At 39.1% G+C, this 17,520-nt stretch overlaps 3 protein-coding genes across 3 annotated transcripts; 2 read left to right on the top strand and 1 right to left on the bottom strand.

Annotated features, from left to right (window-relative positions):
• Positions 1 to 501: 501 nt before the first annotated feature.
• On the bottom strand, positions 502 to 5,282 carry LOC117964127 (ribonucleoside-diphosphate reductase subunit M2-like). The gene is made up of 10 exons (XM_034906647.2): positions 4,927 to 5,282; positions 4,769 to 4,843; positions 4,606 to 4,638; positions 3,995 to 4,129; positions 3,334 to 3,450; positions 2,797 to 2,930; positions 2,334 to 2,428; positions 2,081 to 2,214; positions 1,492 to 1,710; positions 502 to 1,055 (listed from the first exon to the last, which is right to left on the bottom strand). The coding sequence occupies exons 1-10, from the start codon at positions 5,005 to 5,007 to the stop codon at positions 903 to 905; spliced, it is 1,176 nt and encodes a 391-aa protein (XP_034762538.1). The 5' UTR covers positions 5,008 to 5,282; the 3' UTR covers positions 502 to 902.
• A 1,178-nt stretch (positions 5,283 to 6,460) lies between these two features.
• Positions 6,461 to 8,053, top strand: LOC117413683 (interferon alpha-inducible protein 27-like protein 2A). Its single transcript, XM_059000162.1, has 4 exons — positions 6,461 to 6,806; positions 6,996 to 7,019; positions 7,284 to 7,445; positions 7,868 to 8,053. Exons 1-4 carry the CDS (start codon positions 6,791 to 6,793, stop codon positions 7,966 to 7,968), a joined length of 303 nt encoding a protein of 100 aa, XP_058856145.1. The 5' UTR covers positions 6,461 to 6,790; the 3' UTR covers positions 7,969 to 8,053.
• A 1,148-nt stretch (positions 8,054 to 9,201) lies between these two features.
• On the top strand, positions 9,202 to 11,803 carry LOC117413878 (interferon alpha-inducible protein 27-like protein 2). Its single transcript, XM_058999407.1, has 5 exons — positions 9,202 to 9,329; positions 9,546 to 9,565; positions 11,142 to 11,171; positions 11,359 to 11,520; positions 11,626 to 11,803. The coding sequence occupies exons 2-5, from the start codon at positions 9,559 to 9,561 to the stop codon at positions 11,706 to 11,708; spliced, it is 282 nt and encodes a 93-aa protein (XP_058855390.1). The 5' UTR covers positions 9,202 to 9,329; positions 9,546 to 9,558; the 3' UTR covers positions 11,709 to 11,803.
• The last annotated feature ends 5,717 nt before the right edge of the window (positions 11,804 to 17,520 follow it).

Genomic DNA, 17,520 nt, shown 5'->3' with positions numbered 1-17,520 from the left:
TATATATATATATATATATATATATATATATATATATATATATATATATATATATATATATATATATATATATATAATTGCATATCGCTGAAGCAATGTGTCACTGCTCTCATTTAGAAGCGCTGGAGGGCAGCAGAGGCTAATTTTAGAGCAGCAGGCTTGCATGGTGGCAGTGCCAAACCACTTGAGGGCACCTTTCCTCACACAAGGTCATTGCAATGACATCAAGACAAGCAGCAGGATGCCATGTGCCTACCTGTCCTGGAGCCCTGCAGCAGAAACACTTAAACTTTTAGAGGGGCGCTGAACCTCAATAGGAACCAGCAAATTAATACTGGAGACAGAGGAAAATTAATGAAACAAGAAAGAAACCATACTGTGGTGACAATTTGGGCCACACACAATAGTAGGTATTCAACTTCAGGCGTTGCAGTTAACCTTTCTAGATAGGCATTGTGTTTCAGAAGTGTGATGTTATGGTAGAAATAACACTGCTAAAAATACAAGAAAACGGCAAATTTAATTTAAAAAAAGTTATATAAATACATTTTATAATCTATTTAGCTAAAAAAAATATTTACAATTTATAACAAAACCAGACACATGTAAACAAAATTTGAGGTAAAATGAGAAAACAAATTCCCCTCCAGATGGGGCAGTAAACCAGACACATACATTTCAATTCTGCTGTTAGTGATGCAAGCTTTGCATTTCGAGAAGAAAGGTTGGTAAATGTTGCAGAAATACAATGCAGGCTTAGGATTTAATTTTCCTTTTAGTAAGACAGCCTAAAAACAGCTGCCTTACGTTAATTCCTACATTGTGTGTGATCTTAAGAAATCTAAAAAAGTAGACAAAAAAAATAAAAAAAGGGAAAGGCGAAAGAATGTAGGAGTAAGTAGTTAAAAGTCTGCTTCCAGGGTGAACGTGTTGTCCATAGCCCTGGACATGACCCCCATCTTCTGGTACTCCCCAACTCTCTTCTCGAAGAAGTTAGTCTTCCCCTCCAGAGAGATGTTCTCCATGAAGTCAAAAGGGTTCTCCACACAGAACACCTGTGTGGGAGGAGCACAACACCTGGCTTTAGAGTCACAGCAGATGGAAGGAAGCAGGGCCAAAACCTTTACACACTATGCATTAATGCACATATAGTCTGAGAAGGGACTCCAGGAGCATGGATAAAACGAAATGTAAAAACAGAAGGTGCATGATCTTAAACTGGTTTCACAGACTCTGGTTGGCACCACGGCAAGTCCACGACTTGTGAAACCAGACAAACACATAATGCAACCCCCCCCCCCTTACAGCAGCGGTAATCATAACTGTGCCCATGGTCTGCAATGTTGTGTAAGTGACATCAACCCAACAATGCATGGTGCAGCAGAGGGACTACAGTAGTTGTATAGTACACTCAGACCTTGCTCTTGCTATGATAATTAAGAATTCAATTACGGTCAAGATACAACCAGAGAAGTAAGCCGGGGTACTGACCTTGCTGAAACCAAGCTCCAGGAGCAGACGGTCTGCTACAAACTCTATGTATCTCTTCATGAGCTCACAGTTCATCCCGATGAGGTTGACAGGGAGGGCCTCCGTGAGAAACTCCTGCTCAATTCTAACAGCGTCCAGAATCACCCCCTTTACTTTGGCCTCGGAGGGCTTGTGCACCAGGTGTTTGAACATCAGACAGGCGAAATCACAGTGCAGACCCTGGATAAGAGAAGAGGAATGAGTGGGGGGGTGTAATAAAATAAATCCCCACACCAAACAAAGACTGGGAACAGATGAATGAATTCAGTACAGGGAATTGCCTGTAGCTGGACAAATTTTTCCATACTTTGACCCCATAGCTGCAGAACATGGTAACCGAAGTCAGTTTATACACTGGTGATGAAAGCTGCACAAACCCAAAATGCATAAATCTACACGTCAAGGTCTTAAGCATGCAATAAAGTAGAATATGCACATACAAATAGTCGGCAGAGATAGAGAGAGAGATAGATTTCAGAGGAAATGGTCAGCAAGGGGTTAGATTTCAGCAGCAGTTCAAAACATACTGCGCGTGGAAGTCTCAGCTCACCTCATCTCTGCTGATGAGCTCATTGGAGAAGGTCAGGCCTGGCATCAGCCCCCGCTTCTTCAACCAGAAGATTGCAGCGAAGGACCCGGAGAAGAATATCCCCTCCACCGCTGCGAAAGCCACGATCCGCTCTCCTGCAACAAGACAGTCATTGAGACGCAAGCAAACTGGATCAAACAAGCCCAGTCCCCTTCACCAGGTGCAGGCCTTTAGGCATGAATCAGTCATTAACACAAACTTGGATTCCACTCACCGAAAGTAGCGTCCTTGTCTGCAATCCAGCGCATTGCCCAGTCCGCCTTCTTGCGCACACAGGGTAGCGTCTCAACAGCGTTGAAGAGAAACTCCCTGCACAAAAGATTGACAAGCTATTTTACAACATGCCCCTGGGAATTCGCACAATCTCCACCAGCAAAGAGTTTGCTCCAATACAAATCTGGAGGGCCTTTGAAGAGGCTAGGTAGGAGACAGCACATCACCCACTGTTATTTTAAGCCAAGTAGAAACCAGAGTGCTGTCGGTAGCAAGTGTCTATTTGTTCACGTGCAAAGAGATTCTACACATAACTCATCTATTGTAATGTACCATTAAAAAGCACAAGTGAATATTAATTTGAACACCACAAGTGTCCCGTGTCCCCCCGCCCCCAGATAGGTTTGCAGAGTAGTTGAGAGGGTGTGCATGTGGGAGTGTGCAGAGCAGGGCTCCAGCCGTACCTCTCGCTGGAGTCCTTGATGTAGGTGTCAATGAGCAGGCTGTACATCTCCGAGTGGATGTTCTCCATGGCGATCTGGAAGCCGTAGAAACAGCGTGCTTCTGTAACCTGTACCTCCTGGCTGAAGCGCTCCACCTGAACACAGCACAAAATCAGAGGGCTGGTATGAGCAAAACATACAGCTCAATGTTCCCTAAAACTCAAAGCTACCTCCTCCTTGTAACCCAGTCAAACAAGTTCAACCCTCCTAAAACGTAGGACTACACAAAATAATTGATTAGGAGATCCCAAGGAGAAAGTTGTAAAATATCACTAGAGCCAACAATGGTTACCTTCCTTGGATGACTCCCTATAAAAGCTGAGAATTTTGGATACAAGGGTTCCCCAATGTCTTATGGTATGCAAGTGAAAAGGAAGAAATCCTAAATGAAATGCAGAAACCTCATAACTAATGCACAGAGCCCCAATCAACTGGGAAAACTGTCAAGCTGCAATCCTACAATGTAAAACCACAGGAACGAGATGGAGCTGCACATACCAAGTTCTCATTGACTATGCCGTCGCTGGCAGCAAAAAACGCCAAGACGTGAGAGATGAAGTATCTCTCCTCCTTTTTCAGGCCCTCCCAGTGCTGCATATCCTTGGACAGGTCTACCTGGGGAGTGCGAGAGAGCAGGTGAGGAATACAGAAGAGGAAAGCAAGGACTGTACTTGCAAGAATTCGCCCTTAAGGCTTGGCACACAAAACATGCACTCAATATGCATGGCAAACTGATTTCAGCAGATTGATTACTATGTGGCTTCATCCCTCAGGTGTCTCATTCACCACAGCTGAACTGCATTGAAGGCTAGTAATGGATCAACATATTCCTGGTAAAACAGAATGGTGCCTGTACTAAAAATAAAGTCACCTTATTTACAGGCCTTTACATGATCCTATGATAGCACCAACACTCCTAAAACCACGCTGTTTAGTAACAGGCACCATAACTGTACCCAATACCTTACATGTTGCATTTACAGACTTAAATAATATTCTTAAGTTTGCATTGCTTTCCAGTCCACACACCAGTTTTAGATGGTGGAGAATCACTGTGCAAATAAGAAAGGTTTCAGTTTGTCACCACATTACAATTGCTACATGTAATGCGGCAGGCACAAATGCAATCCCTCTGCACCACGGTATATAAACAAGTCACCTCTTCAGCTGTCCAGAAGGAAGCCTCGGCTTTCTTGTACATCTGCCAGATGTCCTGGTACTGAATAGGGAAGATAACGAAGCGCCGCGGGTTCTCCCTGAGCAGAGGCTCGTCCTGCACTGCCTCCCACCGCTTCTGGAACAAGAAAGCAAAAAAAAAAACGCAATACGTCAATCAAAGTCTGATGTAGATTGGTCCACATCTTCAAATACAGCCACACATCGTACTTTAATACGAGACGATTAGAATATTGTTCTACCCCCTCCTAAATTGAAGTTTTGAACAGAACTGCTGCTGTACTTCAGCGAGTTGCAGGAGGTTTAAATTAGGCAACAGCAAGTTAATGTTAAGTTTGCATTAGAATTTTAATTCTGTAGAAGAGATAATAGTTGAATGCAAAGTTCTGAACACCGATTGTACTTCCTTTCACATGAAGAGAATTGTGTAGCTCATGAGCGCCCCCATCCCGCCAAAAATTCACAACAAAAGAAATAATTGTTAGCCGGCTGCTGCTTAAACATCTGAATAAAAGATCGATAACATGCACAACTCGGTTTAAGATACAAGGAAAAAAAGTTGTTTTAAAAAGAGAAAGTGTACCGGTGACTTACCTCCTGTGAAACTTGAGAACTGGATTTTGGTTTCTGGAATAAAAGCGATAGTAAAAAATATGTAACACAAAAGGACTTAACTTACAATATGTAACATTAACAGACATTGGTCTTAAATGTAAACGAATACACTTCGATATAAAATTGAATACACTACTCTTACCATTTCGTCAACGTCTGCCAGGATTTTTCTTGCGGTTTTAGAAGCCAGCGCCCTTGTTGCGCTAAGTGACGGTGGCTGAAAAAAAACAACACAATACAATAAATATACAATTAAAAACACAGTACGCAATTACAACATGAAAAAGTCAATATACTCACAGTATTTTCATCGTAGAGCATGTTTTGTGCGTTTTGTTCATTCTTGGAGGCCAGTGGAGTTCTAGTTGTTGCAGACAGCATTTTTTTTTTTTTTTTAAGAAACACTAAAAGAAACTAAAATATTTAACTATAGTTGTTTTAAAAAAATGAAGGAGCTGTATCGTTTAACTCTTAGGCAAAAATAAACTTCTTATGAAAGAAATGTAGACTATCGTAAACAGAAAAATACAATCTTAAGCTTCTATTGATAAAAAGAATAAAAAAAGGCGCTAAATAAATGGAAAATAAGCAAAAAATAAAAAGCAAGAGAGGAAACTGCCACTACAATTACAAAGCCGCTACTGACACTGGCTGCTGGAATGATGCCTTTTATAAAGTTTTCAAGCAGAGCGCGCGGATTTTCTTCGGCCAATGACAGGGCACCGCGCTTTGACACAAGACCCCATTCAAGGAGAGGCTTACATCATTTTAAGGTAGAACTATACCAAATATCTTAAATGTAAATCTTTTATCTGTTATTTTTTATTTTTTTGGTTGGGACAGGATACAATTTACAAAAAAAGGCTTTCCATGAACATCGCAATCCTATAGCCATCGTGCTCTTTATGTAACATCAATTTCACCACGATCAGAAGGAGACACCCCAAGAAACACGGGTTGTTTGCGGGGTCACCTTAAATTATTTACACAGTGCGTCTGGAACACGTGGGAGGAGATTTAAACTGCATTTTAATTATTTTAAAAATCAGGCGGGAGACCGAAATTAGTATTATTATTAATTATTTAAAAAAAAACAGTACGTTTCTAGTCTTTTAAAAAAAATGCAGATTCCTGTTTATTTTATAATATATTTATGAAAATATCAAAAAGCGGAAGTATAAATGAGGTTATTTGGTTAAATTCATTATTGTACTGTTTTAAGGAAGTAACTTACCGGTAGTTTTTATACGTTGTATGTATGTAGCTGTGATAATCTAGGACTGTATTAATTAATGATGCAGTAATGCATTTTTACTAACGGCAAAACACGAACAATTGCGCTATTGTTTACATGTCCTTGGTTTACGTTGCACTCTGGCCGCGGTTTCTTTGTTTTACATTAAACGAATTTATAGTTATACATTATATTGTTGCAGGAAAGCAACCAAATACCCCAGATGCATTCCAACACCTGATTGCATGATATATTATTACAAATTACAATATTGCATAGCACGATGTGATCGGGCGACCAACAGTACTGTTTTCTTTTGGGGAATGCTTATGCTATTTCTCTTTAAAAAGTGTAGGCTGTTGTTCAGAATTAGTCTGTGTTTTTGGTTTAACGTTGAATCCTGCTTTTAAAAACATTTTTTTAACCAGCTTTAAATAAAGTATGAGGCAATTGTTTCTGTATTATTAATATAGGTTATACCTATATATACATATCTTATATCCAGGGCGACTTACAATTTTCCTTCGTCGTTTTTAGCATATATTCGTTTTGTTTTTTTTTGTTTGTTTTTTTGTTCCTGGTCGCCTATATCAAAAGTTAAAAAGCATAACAAACGTTTGTGCTCAATGCATACATAAAAACTGTAGGTTCCCTCGTCTCAGTGCGCAGAATAGTCTTCCGCGTCTGCGCAGTTATCAGCCTCAGACCCCGCCCCCCGGTCCGCTTCTCTGTTTTCATGATCAAGTTGCTTCAAGAAGAGTGATCAGAACCCATTTCATTTCACTCCTCAGTTTGCACATCCACACATGCGCAGTTCAAACATAACTTTGAACTACAATGTACTGTGAAACTGCGAATACATAACGCTTTGGACTTTGTTCACTTTCTTATTCTCATTCTGAGTACTAGACAGAAGACAGTACAACAAATATGGTAATCGGTACAGGTATTATTATTATTATTATTATTATTATTATTATTACTACAGCGTTACTAATCTCTTGGCACTGTGTGCTAGGGAGCTGAGAAATAAAGTACAGAGATCTTTCACTTCCTAATATGAATACAGTGAGACATCTGATAATGTGTCAGTGCGTGTGCATAATCTCAGTTTTTTTTTCTTATTGTATTCCAGTACTCGCCATTGCAGGCGGAGCTGGTGAGTATACCTTGTGTCCATGCTAACTGAACTCAATCTCCTTCAAATACTTTTCTATCTACTGTGTCTTGATAGAGTTTCCTGCTGTGGAGTCATGTTTTTATTTTAATTGTAATAGAGATCATGAGAAATATTCTTTTGGCTGCACATACCCCCACAAGTAACTCGGCAGAGCAAACAGCCCTCTTGTTGTAGGTAACATATTGCACATGCGGTGCAGTGCGGAATGCAGCCCCTCAGATCCTGCCTCTTGCTCTGTTTCAGTTTCCACAGTGGTGCTTGCTCCTGCTGCCTTGGGGGCAATGGGCTTTACTGCCGGCGGGATCATAGCAGGGTCCACTGCAGCAGGAATGATGTCATCAGCAGCTGCAGCCAGCGGTGGCGGGGTCGCTGCAGGAAGTCTGGTGGCTGTGCTTCAGTCTGTTGGTATGTGTGAACAGTACGGATTCAAGGAAACGCATGCACATGGATTAGGGAGTGGTTAACATGTAGAAAACAGAAAGTACTGATTAGAGGAGAAACCTCAAAATGGAGCGAGGTAACCAGTGGTGTACCACAGGGATCAGTATTAGGTCCTCTGCTATTCCTAATCTACATTCGTGATTTAGATTCTGGTATAGTAAGCAAACTATATATATATATATATATATATATATATATATATATATATATATATATATATATATATATAATATATATAAACTAATTTATTTAACAAGACACCCCCAGTCATTGAAATAGTATGCTCAGCTGAAGGACTGGGTGCAGGGCGAGTGTGAGTCTGTATAGAAACACCATGGTATCCTTTAGCACATGTTTTTTTTCTCTTTCCACTTCCTTCGGCCCAGGTGCTGCGGGCCTGTCAACTGCAGGGACTGCTGTTACTGCGGGGGTTGGAGGGGCTGTGGGGTATATCGGATCCGCAATCGCCAGCAAGTTTGGAAAATAGAAGAGAACAGAGAAAACTAACAATCAGCCGTGGGCTGTTCTAACTCCTGGTTACTGTAAAAGCCAATAAAAGTCTTTGCCTTGCATCTCTGGGTTTCCGTCCTCTTAGTTGCACAATAATCAAAGGGGCTTCTTCCTTTACTTTAGTTTACCTCTGAAACCGTCTGTTTCCAGTATCTCCAAGGGATCTCCCTGCATCAGGAATCATAATCTGGGACTGGAGCACACGTATAATGCCATGGCTGTGTGGTACTGCTGTGGATTACTGTTGTTTGTGGCCTCCTCACTTGCCTGCATATAATACAATATCGCAGGTGTTTTCTTTGTGTCAGCAGCTGATATGCGAAAGAGCAAATGAAAAAAACATGTTAAATATTTCGATTAGAAGTCTGTAACAATGCCTTTTGTGTTATAACGTGGACAGAGACGCCTTGTAAAAACGTTTTGTGTTTTATTAAGCCTATTTAACCATCCCAATAGTTATTTTTATTTTACTGAAAGCTATTAGAACCTAATAGTTTTATTTAACTATTGGGTTAGTTTATAAACCTACACCTTATCCATTTATGGATGCCAGTTAGTTTAGTGTCAAGGGGTTCTGGTTGGGGTTCAACAGTCAATAAACACCCACATCTTTGTATGGGTCATAACAGTATACACTTAGAAAAAAAGGTTCTATCTAGAACCATTAAAGGTTCTTTGCACCGATGTCATAGGGGAACCTTTTTTGGTTCTTCAAAGAACCATTTTGAAAAGGTTCTTCAAATAACCTTTTTAAATGGTTCTTTAAAGAAAAAAAAGGGATGGTAGAAGTAATATTGCTGCAGTCAACTCCAAACCTAGAAAAAAAACCCTTTTCATTAACGGGCTTGTAACCAGGAGGTCCCCGGTTCAAATCCAGCCTCAGCCACTGACTCATTGTGTGACCCTGAGCAAGTCACTTAACCTCCTTGTGGTCCGTCTTTTGGATGAGACGTAGTTGTAAGTGACTCTGCAGCTGATGCATAGTTCACACACCCTAGTCTCTGTAAGTCGCCTTGGATAAAGGCATCTGCTAAATAAACAAATAATAGTAATAAATGACAAATCTTGAGGTGTTCTAACGCATTTGCACACTGCTCTAAACTGAAATTTTATAGCACACCGACATCCGTGACCTAAGCATTTCTGCAGAAACGAGATTTAACACACCCTTTTTTTTGGGTGGGGGTACTTTTTCCGTGGCACTGAATTATTTAATGATTGACGTTTGTTTTTACCATTATTTCACACTGTCATGGGAACGAAGGGCGTAAACCCAGCCCTATATAAATTCGTGGTGCCACGTTCAATCCATGAGAATGTGCACTAGCAACTACACAGGTATGTACATTGCAGAAATAGACGTGCCGGATTAGAAATCACACATAGGGATTATTTAGCAACATAATTATGAAGACATAACGGGTTTTTTTATATTTCTAAATTTCTAAATGAGTATTTAATAGTTATGGAAGTGGTATTATTATTATTATTATTATTATTATTATTATTATTATTATTATTAAATTGTATTTTTCTTTTTCTGTTTTATTACAGGACAAAAAAAGACATGGCAAGTAAGTTATACTTTTGTTTATAAATTAATCTATCGAAAATGATTTTAATTCGGATAGGTTGCTTTATTTTTGAAAATCTGGCTGGAAACCAGTTGTCAATCTAACGGTACTATCTAAAAGAAACCTATCGCCCTATTGACAGGGTATGCTTGTTCAGGTGTTTAAAGCCCAATTGGTTGATTAAATCAAGGGGCAAGTTCTTGAACACATTTCAAAACTGTTTTATTAGTTTATTGCTAATACTTTTATTGTTCTTTAAAAAGCCACTCCTTAATCTGTTAACCCATTAAGTGCCATTGTCCTCATTTGAGGTCAGGCTATAATTTCTGGAGCATTTTTAACTGGCATCCTCTACCCGTTATTTTCATTTTCTTTTTAATTATATTGTTATGATAACTTACTTCGTTAACCGCAAAAGTTAAGCCCTTCAGATGCTTGTGTGACGCATCAATATAAAATACGAAACTGAAACCTAAAAACGACACAATTTCTTGGCACGTCTATCTTGTCTGTCCTCGAAATGGAACGCTATACCTGCCATGTTACACTTTCTAAAGATTCAGCACTTTCAGAATGGTAGCATACAGATTTAGAATGTATTGCATTGCATACAGCCTACACACTGAACGTGTTAAACACTCGTGAAAGGGAGCAGCAGCGCCCTTGGACGCTGGGTGTATAGTGACTGTTATCCCTGTAGTACTTTGTATTTAATCATATCCTGATGTAACTATCACTATTTAATCATATCCTGATGTCACTATCACTATTATCTGCTGTATTATTGAATTGTGGTTTGCATCAGCGACCCCTGTGGCCGATAGGGCGCCTGTGGCTCTGCAGCGGAGCCGCCAGATCTGTGTTGTCCTCCGGCACTATAGGTCTGGTAGCATTGCTGTGGATCTGCAGTGCGAAAAATGACGGCTTGGAAGGAGCACGTTTCGGAGGACGCGTGTTTCAGCCTCCGTTTCCTGAGTCGGCGGGGGGGAGGGGGAGGAGGAGGGGAGGGGGAGGAGGAGGGGGGGGGAGGGTGCGAGCGGTGAGCCGGGGATACAGATATTATTATTATTATTATTATTTATTTCTTAGCAGACGCCCTTATCCAGGGCGACTTACAATTGTTACAAGATATCACATTATTTTTACATACAATTACCCATTTATACAGGTGGGTTTTTACTGGAGCAATCTAGGTAAAGTACCTTGCTCAAGGGTACAGCAGCAGTGTCACCCACCAGGGATTGAACCCACAACCCTCCGGTCAAGAGTCCAGAGCCCTAACCACTACTCCACGCTGCTGCCCTATAATAATTGGGCATGCTAAATTGGGGTGAAAACCGGGGTAAAAATAATTGGCGACGACTAAATTAAAAAAAATAAAAAAATAAAAAAATAAAAAAATAATTGAATTGTGGTTTGTCACACTTGTACTTTGCTTGAACAAAAGTTATTGTATTTCTTGCACTTATTGTAACACTTGAAATGTATTTGCTTACGATTGTAAGTCACCCTGGATAAGGGCGTCTGCTAATAAATAAATAATAATAATAATAATCCCTTTTTCTGTCTTTTTCAGAAGTTCTAATTCTAGGAACAGTCGGTGCAGGTGAGTCTATGCAGGACAAGCTGACTTATATTTAGGTTCACTTTTGTTTCCACAATGTCTGATTCCGATATGGCTTCCTCTACAACGTAACCAGGTTTTGATAAACACGGAATTTCACTTTAAAAAGGGTTCGCAGGTCTCGATTAGCAGGAACCTGAGCTCTTCTTTCCCTGCTTTGGTCCCACAGCCACCGGTATCGCTGCAGCCCCCTTGGTCGTGGGAGCCTTGGGTTTTACGGCAGGCGGCATTGCAGCGGGGTCTTTGGCCGCCTCTCTCATGTCCTGGACCGCTGTTACAAGTGGAGGGGCAGTGGGCGCTGGCAGTACAGTTGCAGTATTGCAGTCGATCGGTAATATAAACCTATGAAGAATCTCTTTTATTAACATTTCAATTCAAGGAATTGACTTTGGATCCTTCCCCACACCACTCACGCTGTTGTCTCTTCTCTTCCCAGGGGCTGCTGGTTTGGGAGCGGCCGGCACAGGGGTGGCTGGCACGATTGGAGCCGCCGCTGGGACCCTGTTTGCGCTGTTCTAAAGGGAGAGCGAGGCTCGTGATTTAAAAACTGTTAATCCATACTAGAGCTTGCAATGCCTTCTTGATCCCAAATAAAAGCGACAGTAAAAACCCTGCCCTGCCTGTCTTTGGTCTATTTTTCAGCATATTGTTCTGGCAGCAAAAGTCAAAATGTTTGTCAGTTTTATCTTTTTAGTGTATGTCAATAAAGGAAAATTATTAATGACAATTTTGAACCTGTGATTAATTCATTCTAGCATGCAATTACATATTGCAAAAAGATGTACGCGTTAAGTACATTGTAACTATGCATAGTAACATTGTAATGCTGTGTAAGCACTCTAGGAAACTACTGTAGAACCTCAGATTTATCAACCCCTTGGGAATGGAGGTTTTTAATGGTTTTAATAAACGTGTACATCTGTCATCTACACCCACAATCGGAAGAGTAATACAAGGATGCTCATAAGTTACCATTGAAATTGTAACTAGCAAAAACACAGATGAAAACGTCCAGGAAAACGTGGGTTAACGTTGTGCTCGTTGTTTTGTTTTGTTTTTTAAACAAAATGCAGTCATTCAACCTCCTTCGGCTTGGAAAAAAATGCTTTGTTTAAAACTGAAATATTCCTATTAAAATTACCCGCACTTGCTTTGAAATGTGCCTCCCCTTTGTCTGGGTAAATGTGTTGCTTATAGGAGCGCCTCGCTGGTTGCATTGCAACCATGTCTGAATGATTGCATATTTCCATGTGAAAGTGGAGTGTTCAGTTGACCGCTCCGTTCTAAGTTAGGGTGTTCCAAACTCTGAGATTCTATTGCAGTATGTAGATACACAGTAATTAGACACACAATATAAAGTGTTACCCTTATATTTTACTATGTTAGACTATACGTACATGGCAAAATAACAACCAAAGACACATGAACACTCAGATAGACATAATATAAAGTGCAGACTATTCCCCCAACAGCTCACACATATACTCACAGTACAGATCATTGGAACCTAAGATAACAAGTGCAGACAAGACGCGCTCATAAAATAATAACTCTTATTGTAAACATTTCAAAAATATTGAGCTGTAAAATCGTCTTTTTTAAATGGTTCTTTAAAGACCCTTTTTAGGTTCACCCCCCCACCCAAAAGATTCTTTCAAACCATTTCCTTACCCATGCATATTTTGTCGGCAATACAGACCCTCCCATCTTGATTTTTATTATATTGCTCCTACTACAAAATCATTGTGTGAAATTAAAGATTAATGTAGTGTATTTTTGTTACTGTAACATTTAACTATGTAGATAGACCATTCCCTTTTACAATTCTCCTCTGTAAGTAAGCTATAGAAATATCTTCATTATTAGTTAAAGCAGTAATAAATAGAACACACAGATTACTAACTACTTCTGTGTAAGGTGAATTAAAATAAAAAAAAATGCAGCAAAACTTTTTTTTTCTCTAATTGGAGAAAAGCAGCTCAATTTATTAAATACAATCATAAAATATGTACATAATTAAATTGAAATTAAGTAAATTAATTAAAATGAAAGGGTTAGAGACTTCCTTCACATTTCCTCCAGTAAACTCCAGTAAAAACAAACAGCATTATATAGTATTTTAAGACAAATTGGCACTGTCTGAAGTATTAAGTTTGAAGACAAATGCCTCCAAAAAGCTCATTGTCTTCCTCGTCTGCTTTGGATATTCAATACCAAATATATAATATAAGGAAAAAACAGACAGCCCCCAAAGCAAGAGACGCATCCAGATTCAAATAATCAGTTAGCATGGACTGGCCATCCATTACGACGGTCACTCTCTCGTATGACATAGGAGTTCCCACTGTACAGTCATGTAAAACAAATCACAGGGGTTGGGAGGGCTGGGCCCTGAAATATATATTTTTTAAATTCAGAAAACCATACATGTCCAAATAAAAAAAAAATACAGTACAAAACAACAACAAAAAACCATTATGGACTTGGAGGTTATTCAAAATGTTTCTGATAGGATAATTGCACTGGCTGAATATACATAAGAGCTATTACAAATGCGCATGGGGTGGAAGGAAAGGCCACTTATGTTTACATAATATCAGAAAAAATATTCTGAAACATTTACAAACTTTTGTTTTGATCAAGTAGTAATATATAGTACATGCAAAATGTATACAAAATGTAAATATATCTGTTAGTTGCAATGTTTCTTTTACATTCTCTTACATTCAGCCTACAAGCAGTAAAAGATGGAAACAACCAATCAATCAAAATGTACCTGATCTGTCACAAATAAAGTTGACAAATCTTCTTTTAACAGGGATGGTAGAAGTAATATTGCTGCAGTCAACTCCAAACCTAGAAAAAAAAACCCATAACCGATAGATTGTTACTTGACATCAGTACCAGTATCCAGAGAAATCGCATTCCAAAAAGATCCAGGTGTCAGCTAGTTTAAGAAATACCTGTATGTGTGTGTGTATATATACACAGTATATCTATACCTGAATAATTATTTTGATAGCTATCAATATTAAAATCCAAAGAAAACAATGTAATGTCAACCTCAATGTTTTCCAGAACTGAATCAAAACTCAAACCAAAGTCTGTTACCTTTCTTCTCTAGGTCATTCAAGCAGCTGTTTATTTTGTTTACACACATCTGCTTTAATTGAGTCTTCGGGGCTAGTGCTATTAATTGGAAAGCCATCTTGCCAAGATTTGTCACCACCATCTTGTCTGCATCAATGCCTTATAACAACTTCTTCTTAGTCAGCAATTGCATAATATAAACAGGATACAAAATATTTAAACTCTTTAAAAACAAAGCCTCCAAGGCTGATCACGGTTATATATTATTACTGCAGACACCTTTATCCAAGGCGACAAATAAATAAGTTGCCAAAGGTTAAATTATTGATTACCTGCATATTAATGGAGTCTTCCCTCATCAACTCCTTCACAGCAGTAAGCAGCTGTATGTTTTTTTTTGAGAATTCATTCAGTTCCTTCTTTCCAGTTCTTAAAATGAAGGCATATATCACCTGAAAGAAGTATGCACAAAATGAATATGGATAACTCAAGCTATTGTTTCTATGTCAGTTTATCACACTGCTTTTTACCACCCATTGCTGCAATAGGTTTTCTTATTTGTGTGCAATACTTACATACTTTCCCTGTTCAAAACAAGGAAACTTGTCCATGACTGTTTTCATGTCAACACGGGGACTGTGGACAACCACATTCAACGTCCTTCATGTGTCTCTTTTAAAAGCATTTTTATATGATTTTCATTGGGCTGTGGTTTTGCCCATTCCTTGGATAGCTCAGACACATTTTTCTCATAGTCATTACTGTTTATCACTATTGTATTTGAGCAGTGATCCATTGCAACAGTGAAACTCCTTTGTTTTTTTAGTGCTGTTTCACCTCCAGAAGACTTTCTTTTCTCACTCCATCTTAAATGCGAGCACTTAAGGATTTGCAGAAGACAGACTGTGAAATACATTAAAACACTGTGAAGAGAAGAGCCAATGTGTGGAAATAGGCCCATGTAGTAGCATGCACTTTCCTCAATCATTTTTGACCATACCATGACATTTATTTTCCTTCAGATGTCTTTTTACATACTCGTTTAATGGAGGCAGTGGAACATTCATATTTATGCTTTGGCCTGTGAATAAAATAAAGTAAAAAAATCACAACAATAAAATAATGAAACTGTTTAGATGACTCCCATCCATTATCATAACAGCTTATTCCTCTAGAGGGTCACGGTGAGCCAGAGCCTAACCCGGCAGACACAGGGCAATGCAAGGCAGGACTACACCCTGGACGGGACGCCAGTCCATTGCAGGGCACCACACACAGAGGGTAATTTAAACAGCAGGTCTTTGGACTGTGGGAGGAAACCGGAGTACCTGGAGAAAACTCCTAGATGACTCCTGTAAACATATTATTTATTTGTTTATTTAGCAGACGCCTTTATCCAAAGTGACTTACAGAGACTAGGGTGTGTGAACTATGCATCAGCTGCTGAGTCACTTACAATTACGTCTCACCTGAAAGACGAAGCACAAGGAGGTTAAGTGATTTGCTCAGGGTCACACAATGAGTCAGTGGCTGAGGTGGGATTTGACCCGGAGACCTCTTGATTACAAGCCCTTTTCTTTAACCACTGGACCACACAGCCTCCTACAAAAAAATGCAATGATCACCACAGTTCAGGACATAATGATAAAAAATAAAAAAAGTTTTAGAAAAAATAGCTTATTACTAGTAATGCCTATTATTTTAAAGCTTTTAAAACTACCAATGAATCAATTGTTTTTACATGACAATTATTTTAAAATTATCTGTGATAAATACAGTTTCTGTTTCTGTCACTCTCTCACATGTTTGCATTTCATTTGGAGGGTTTTTTTTTCAATTAGATTTTCCTGTGGGTTTTTTAGATTTTCCAGAGGAGATCTCACAAATCATAGAAATCATATTATTCTTATAGTAATAATGTTCACGCTGGGCAAACGATACAGTGAACTACAATCTCGCTGTTGATGTTAAGTTCATAACAACAGTGAAAATCCATTGCTCAGTATAAACCAGCAATTGATTATGGGCAGCAGTGTGGAGTAGTGGTTAGGGCTCTGGACTCTTGACCGGAGGGTCGTGGGTTCAATCCCTGGTAGGGGACACTGCTGCTGTACCCTTGAGCAAGGTACTTTCCTAGATTGCTCCAGTAAAAACCCAACTGTATAAATGGGTAATTGTATGTAAAAAATAATGTGATATCTTGTAACAATTGTAAGTCGCCCTGGATAAGGGCGTCTGCTAAGAAATAAATAAAAATAATAAATGAAATGTTACAATGCAGTCTGACAGGAAATAGGCCACGCCCATAATGCCTTAGTTGAGGCTGTCAGGGCTGCGGGCTGAAGCCACACAGAGAGCGGTGATGACTGAAACTATGAAAACAGTCCTTATAACCCTATAGCTTGGTTCTTGTCTTTTTTTTTTCAATATGATACATTTGAACATTAAACTTGAATTGGTGTGTAACCATGTAATTAAAAAAGATAAATAACTTACATTTGAATTGAATAATAAAATGAAAACGGGGGTGGGGGTGAGGGGGGGAGCGCATTATGTTATAGCATTAACTCTAGGTTTTTATTTTTCACGCAGTAACACAACACGTATGAAAATGGGACAAATCTCTTTCAACAAAGGAAACAAGCTGCGCAAATAACTTACCCTAAAGGCCTATTGTATTTCTTGTGCGGGTAACAACCAAAACAAACTCAACTATGCCCAAATAAATAAATAAATAAATAAATAAATAAATAAATAGCATCTTAAATGAGTCTTTTTATACCCTATTTTTACATATAAAATTATATTAAATATAATAAAATGTATTGAACATTATCTTAAGAAGATGAATGGCTTACCTCAGACAGACCAGAGATGCTTTACCTCAGGAAAGATAAGATAACCGTTGGCAACTTCAAACAGCTGAGCGCGAGCCGAGCAGAGCCTGAGCGCGAGACAAGCCCTGACCAGCCGCTGTCCAAACGGCGCTCGTCGACGCCAGTGTTTAGTTGGTATTTAGTTAAATATTATTTAAGAGATCCGAGTTTGTATGACAATTTTGTTTACTTTGTTTTATTTAACAGTTTAATATCTCTCTCTCTGTGGGTGTGGGTGGTTAAAGAAAAGGGCTTGTAACCAGGAGGTCCCCGGTTCAAATCCCACCTCAGCCACTGACTCATTGTGTGACCCTGAGCAAGTCACTTAACCTTCTTTGTGATCTGTCTTTCGGGTGAGACATAAT

Source organism: Acipenser ruthenus, chromosome 25 (genome assembly GCF_902713425.1).
Source record: "Acipenser ruthenus chromosome 25, fAciRut3.2 maternal haplotype, whole genome shotgun sequence".
Classification (NCBI taxonomy): domain Eukaryota; kingdom Metazoa; phylum Chordata; class Actinopteri; order Acipenseriformes; family Acipenseridae; genus Acipenser; species Acipenser ruthenus.
Note: the sequence above shows the minus strand (reverse complement) of the source record. Positions and strands in the feature narration are given on the sequence as shown.

What these genes read in the sequence shown, in the direction of transcription:
- LOC117964127 (XM_034906647.2), bottom strand. Translation starts at nt 5,007, where the DNA reads ATGCTGTCTGCAACAACTAGAACTCCACTGGCCTCCAAGAATGAACAA. An exon ending in TGGCAGACGTTGACGAAATG is followed by an intron (nt 4,639 to 4,768) that starts GTAAGAGTAGTG and finishes CTTTTATTCCAG; the next exon opens with AAACCAAAATCCAGTTCTCA. An exon ending in TGGAGCTTGGTTTCAGCAAG is followed by an intron (nt 1,056 to 1,491) that starts GTCAGTACCCCG and finishes CCTCCCACACAG; the next exon opens with GTGTTCTGTGTGGAGAACCC.
- LOC117413683 (XM_059000162.1), top strand. An exon ending in CGCCATTGCAGGCGGAGCTG is followed by an intron (nt 7,020 to 7,283) that starts GTGAGTATACCT and finishes GCTCTGTTTCAG; the next exon opens with TTTCCACAGTGGTGCTTGCT. An exon ending in GGCTGTGCTTCAGTCTGTTG is followed by an intron (nt 7,446 to 7,867) that starts GTATGTGTGAAC and finishes CCTTCGGCCCAG; the next exon opens with GTGCTGCGGGCCTGTCAACT.
- LOC117413878 (XM_058999407.1), top strand. An exon ending in TCTAGGAACAGTCGGTGCAG is followed by an intron (nt 11,172 to 11,358) that starts GTGAGTCTATGC and finishes TTGGTCCCACAG; the next exon opens with CCACCGGTATCGCTGCAGCC. An exon ending in TGCAGTATTGCAGTCGATCG is followed by an intron (nt 11,521 to 11,625) that starts GTAATATAAACC and finishes TTCTCTTCCCAG; the next exon opens with GGGCTGCTGGTTTGGGAGCG.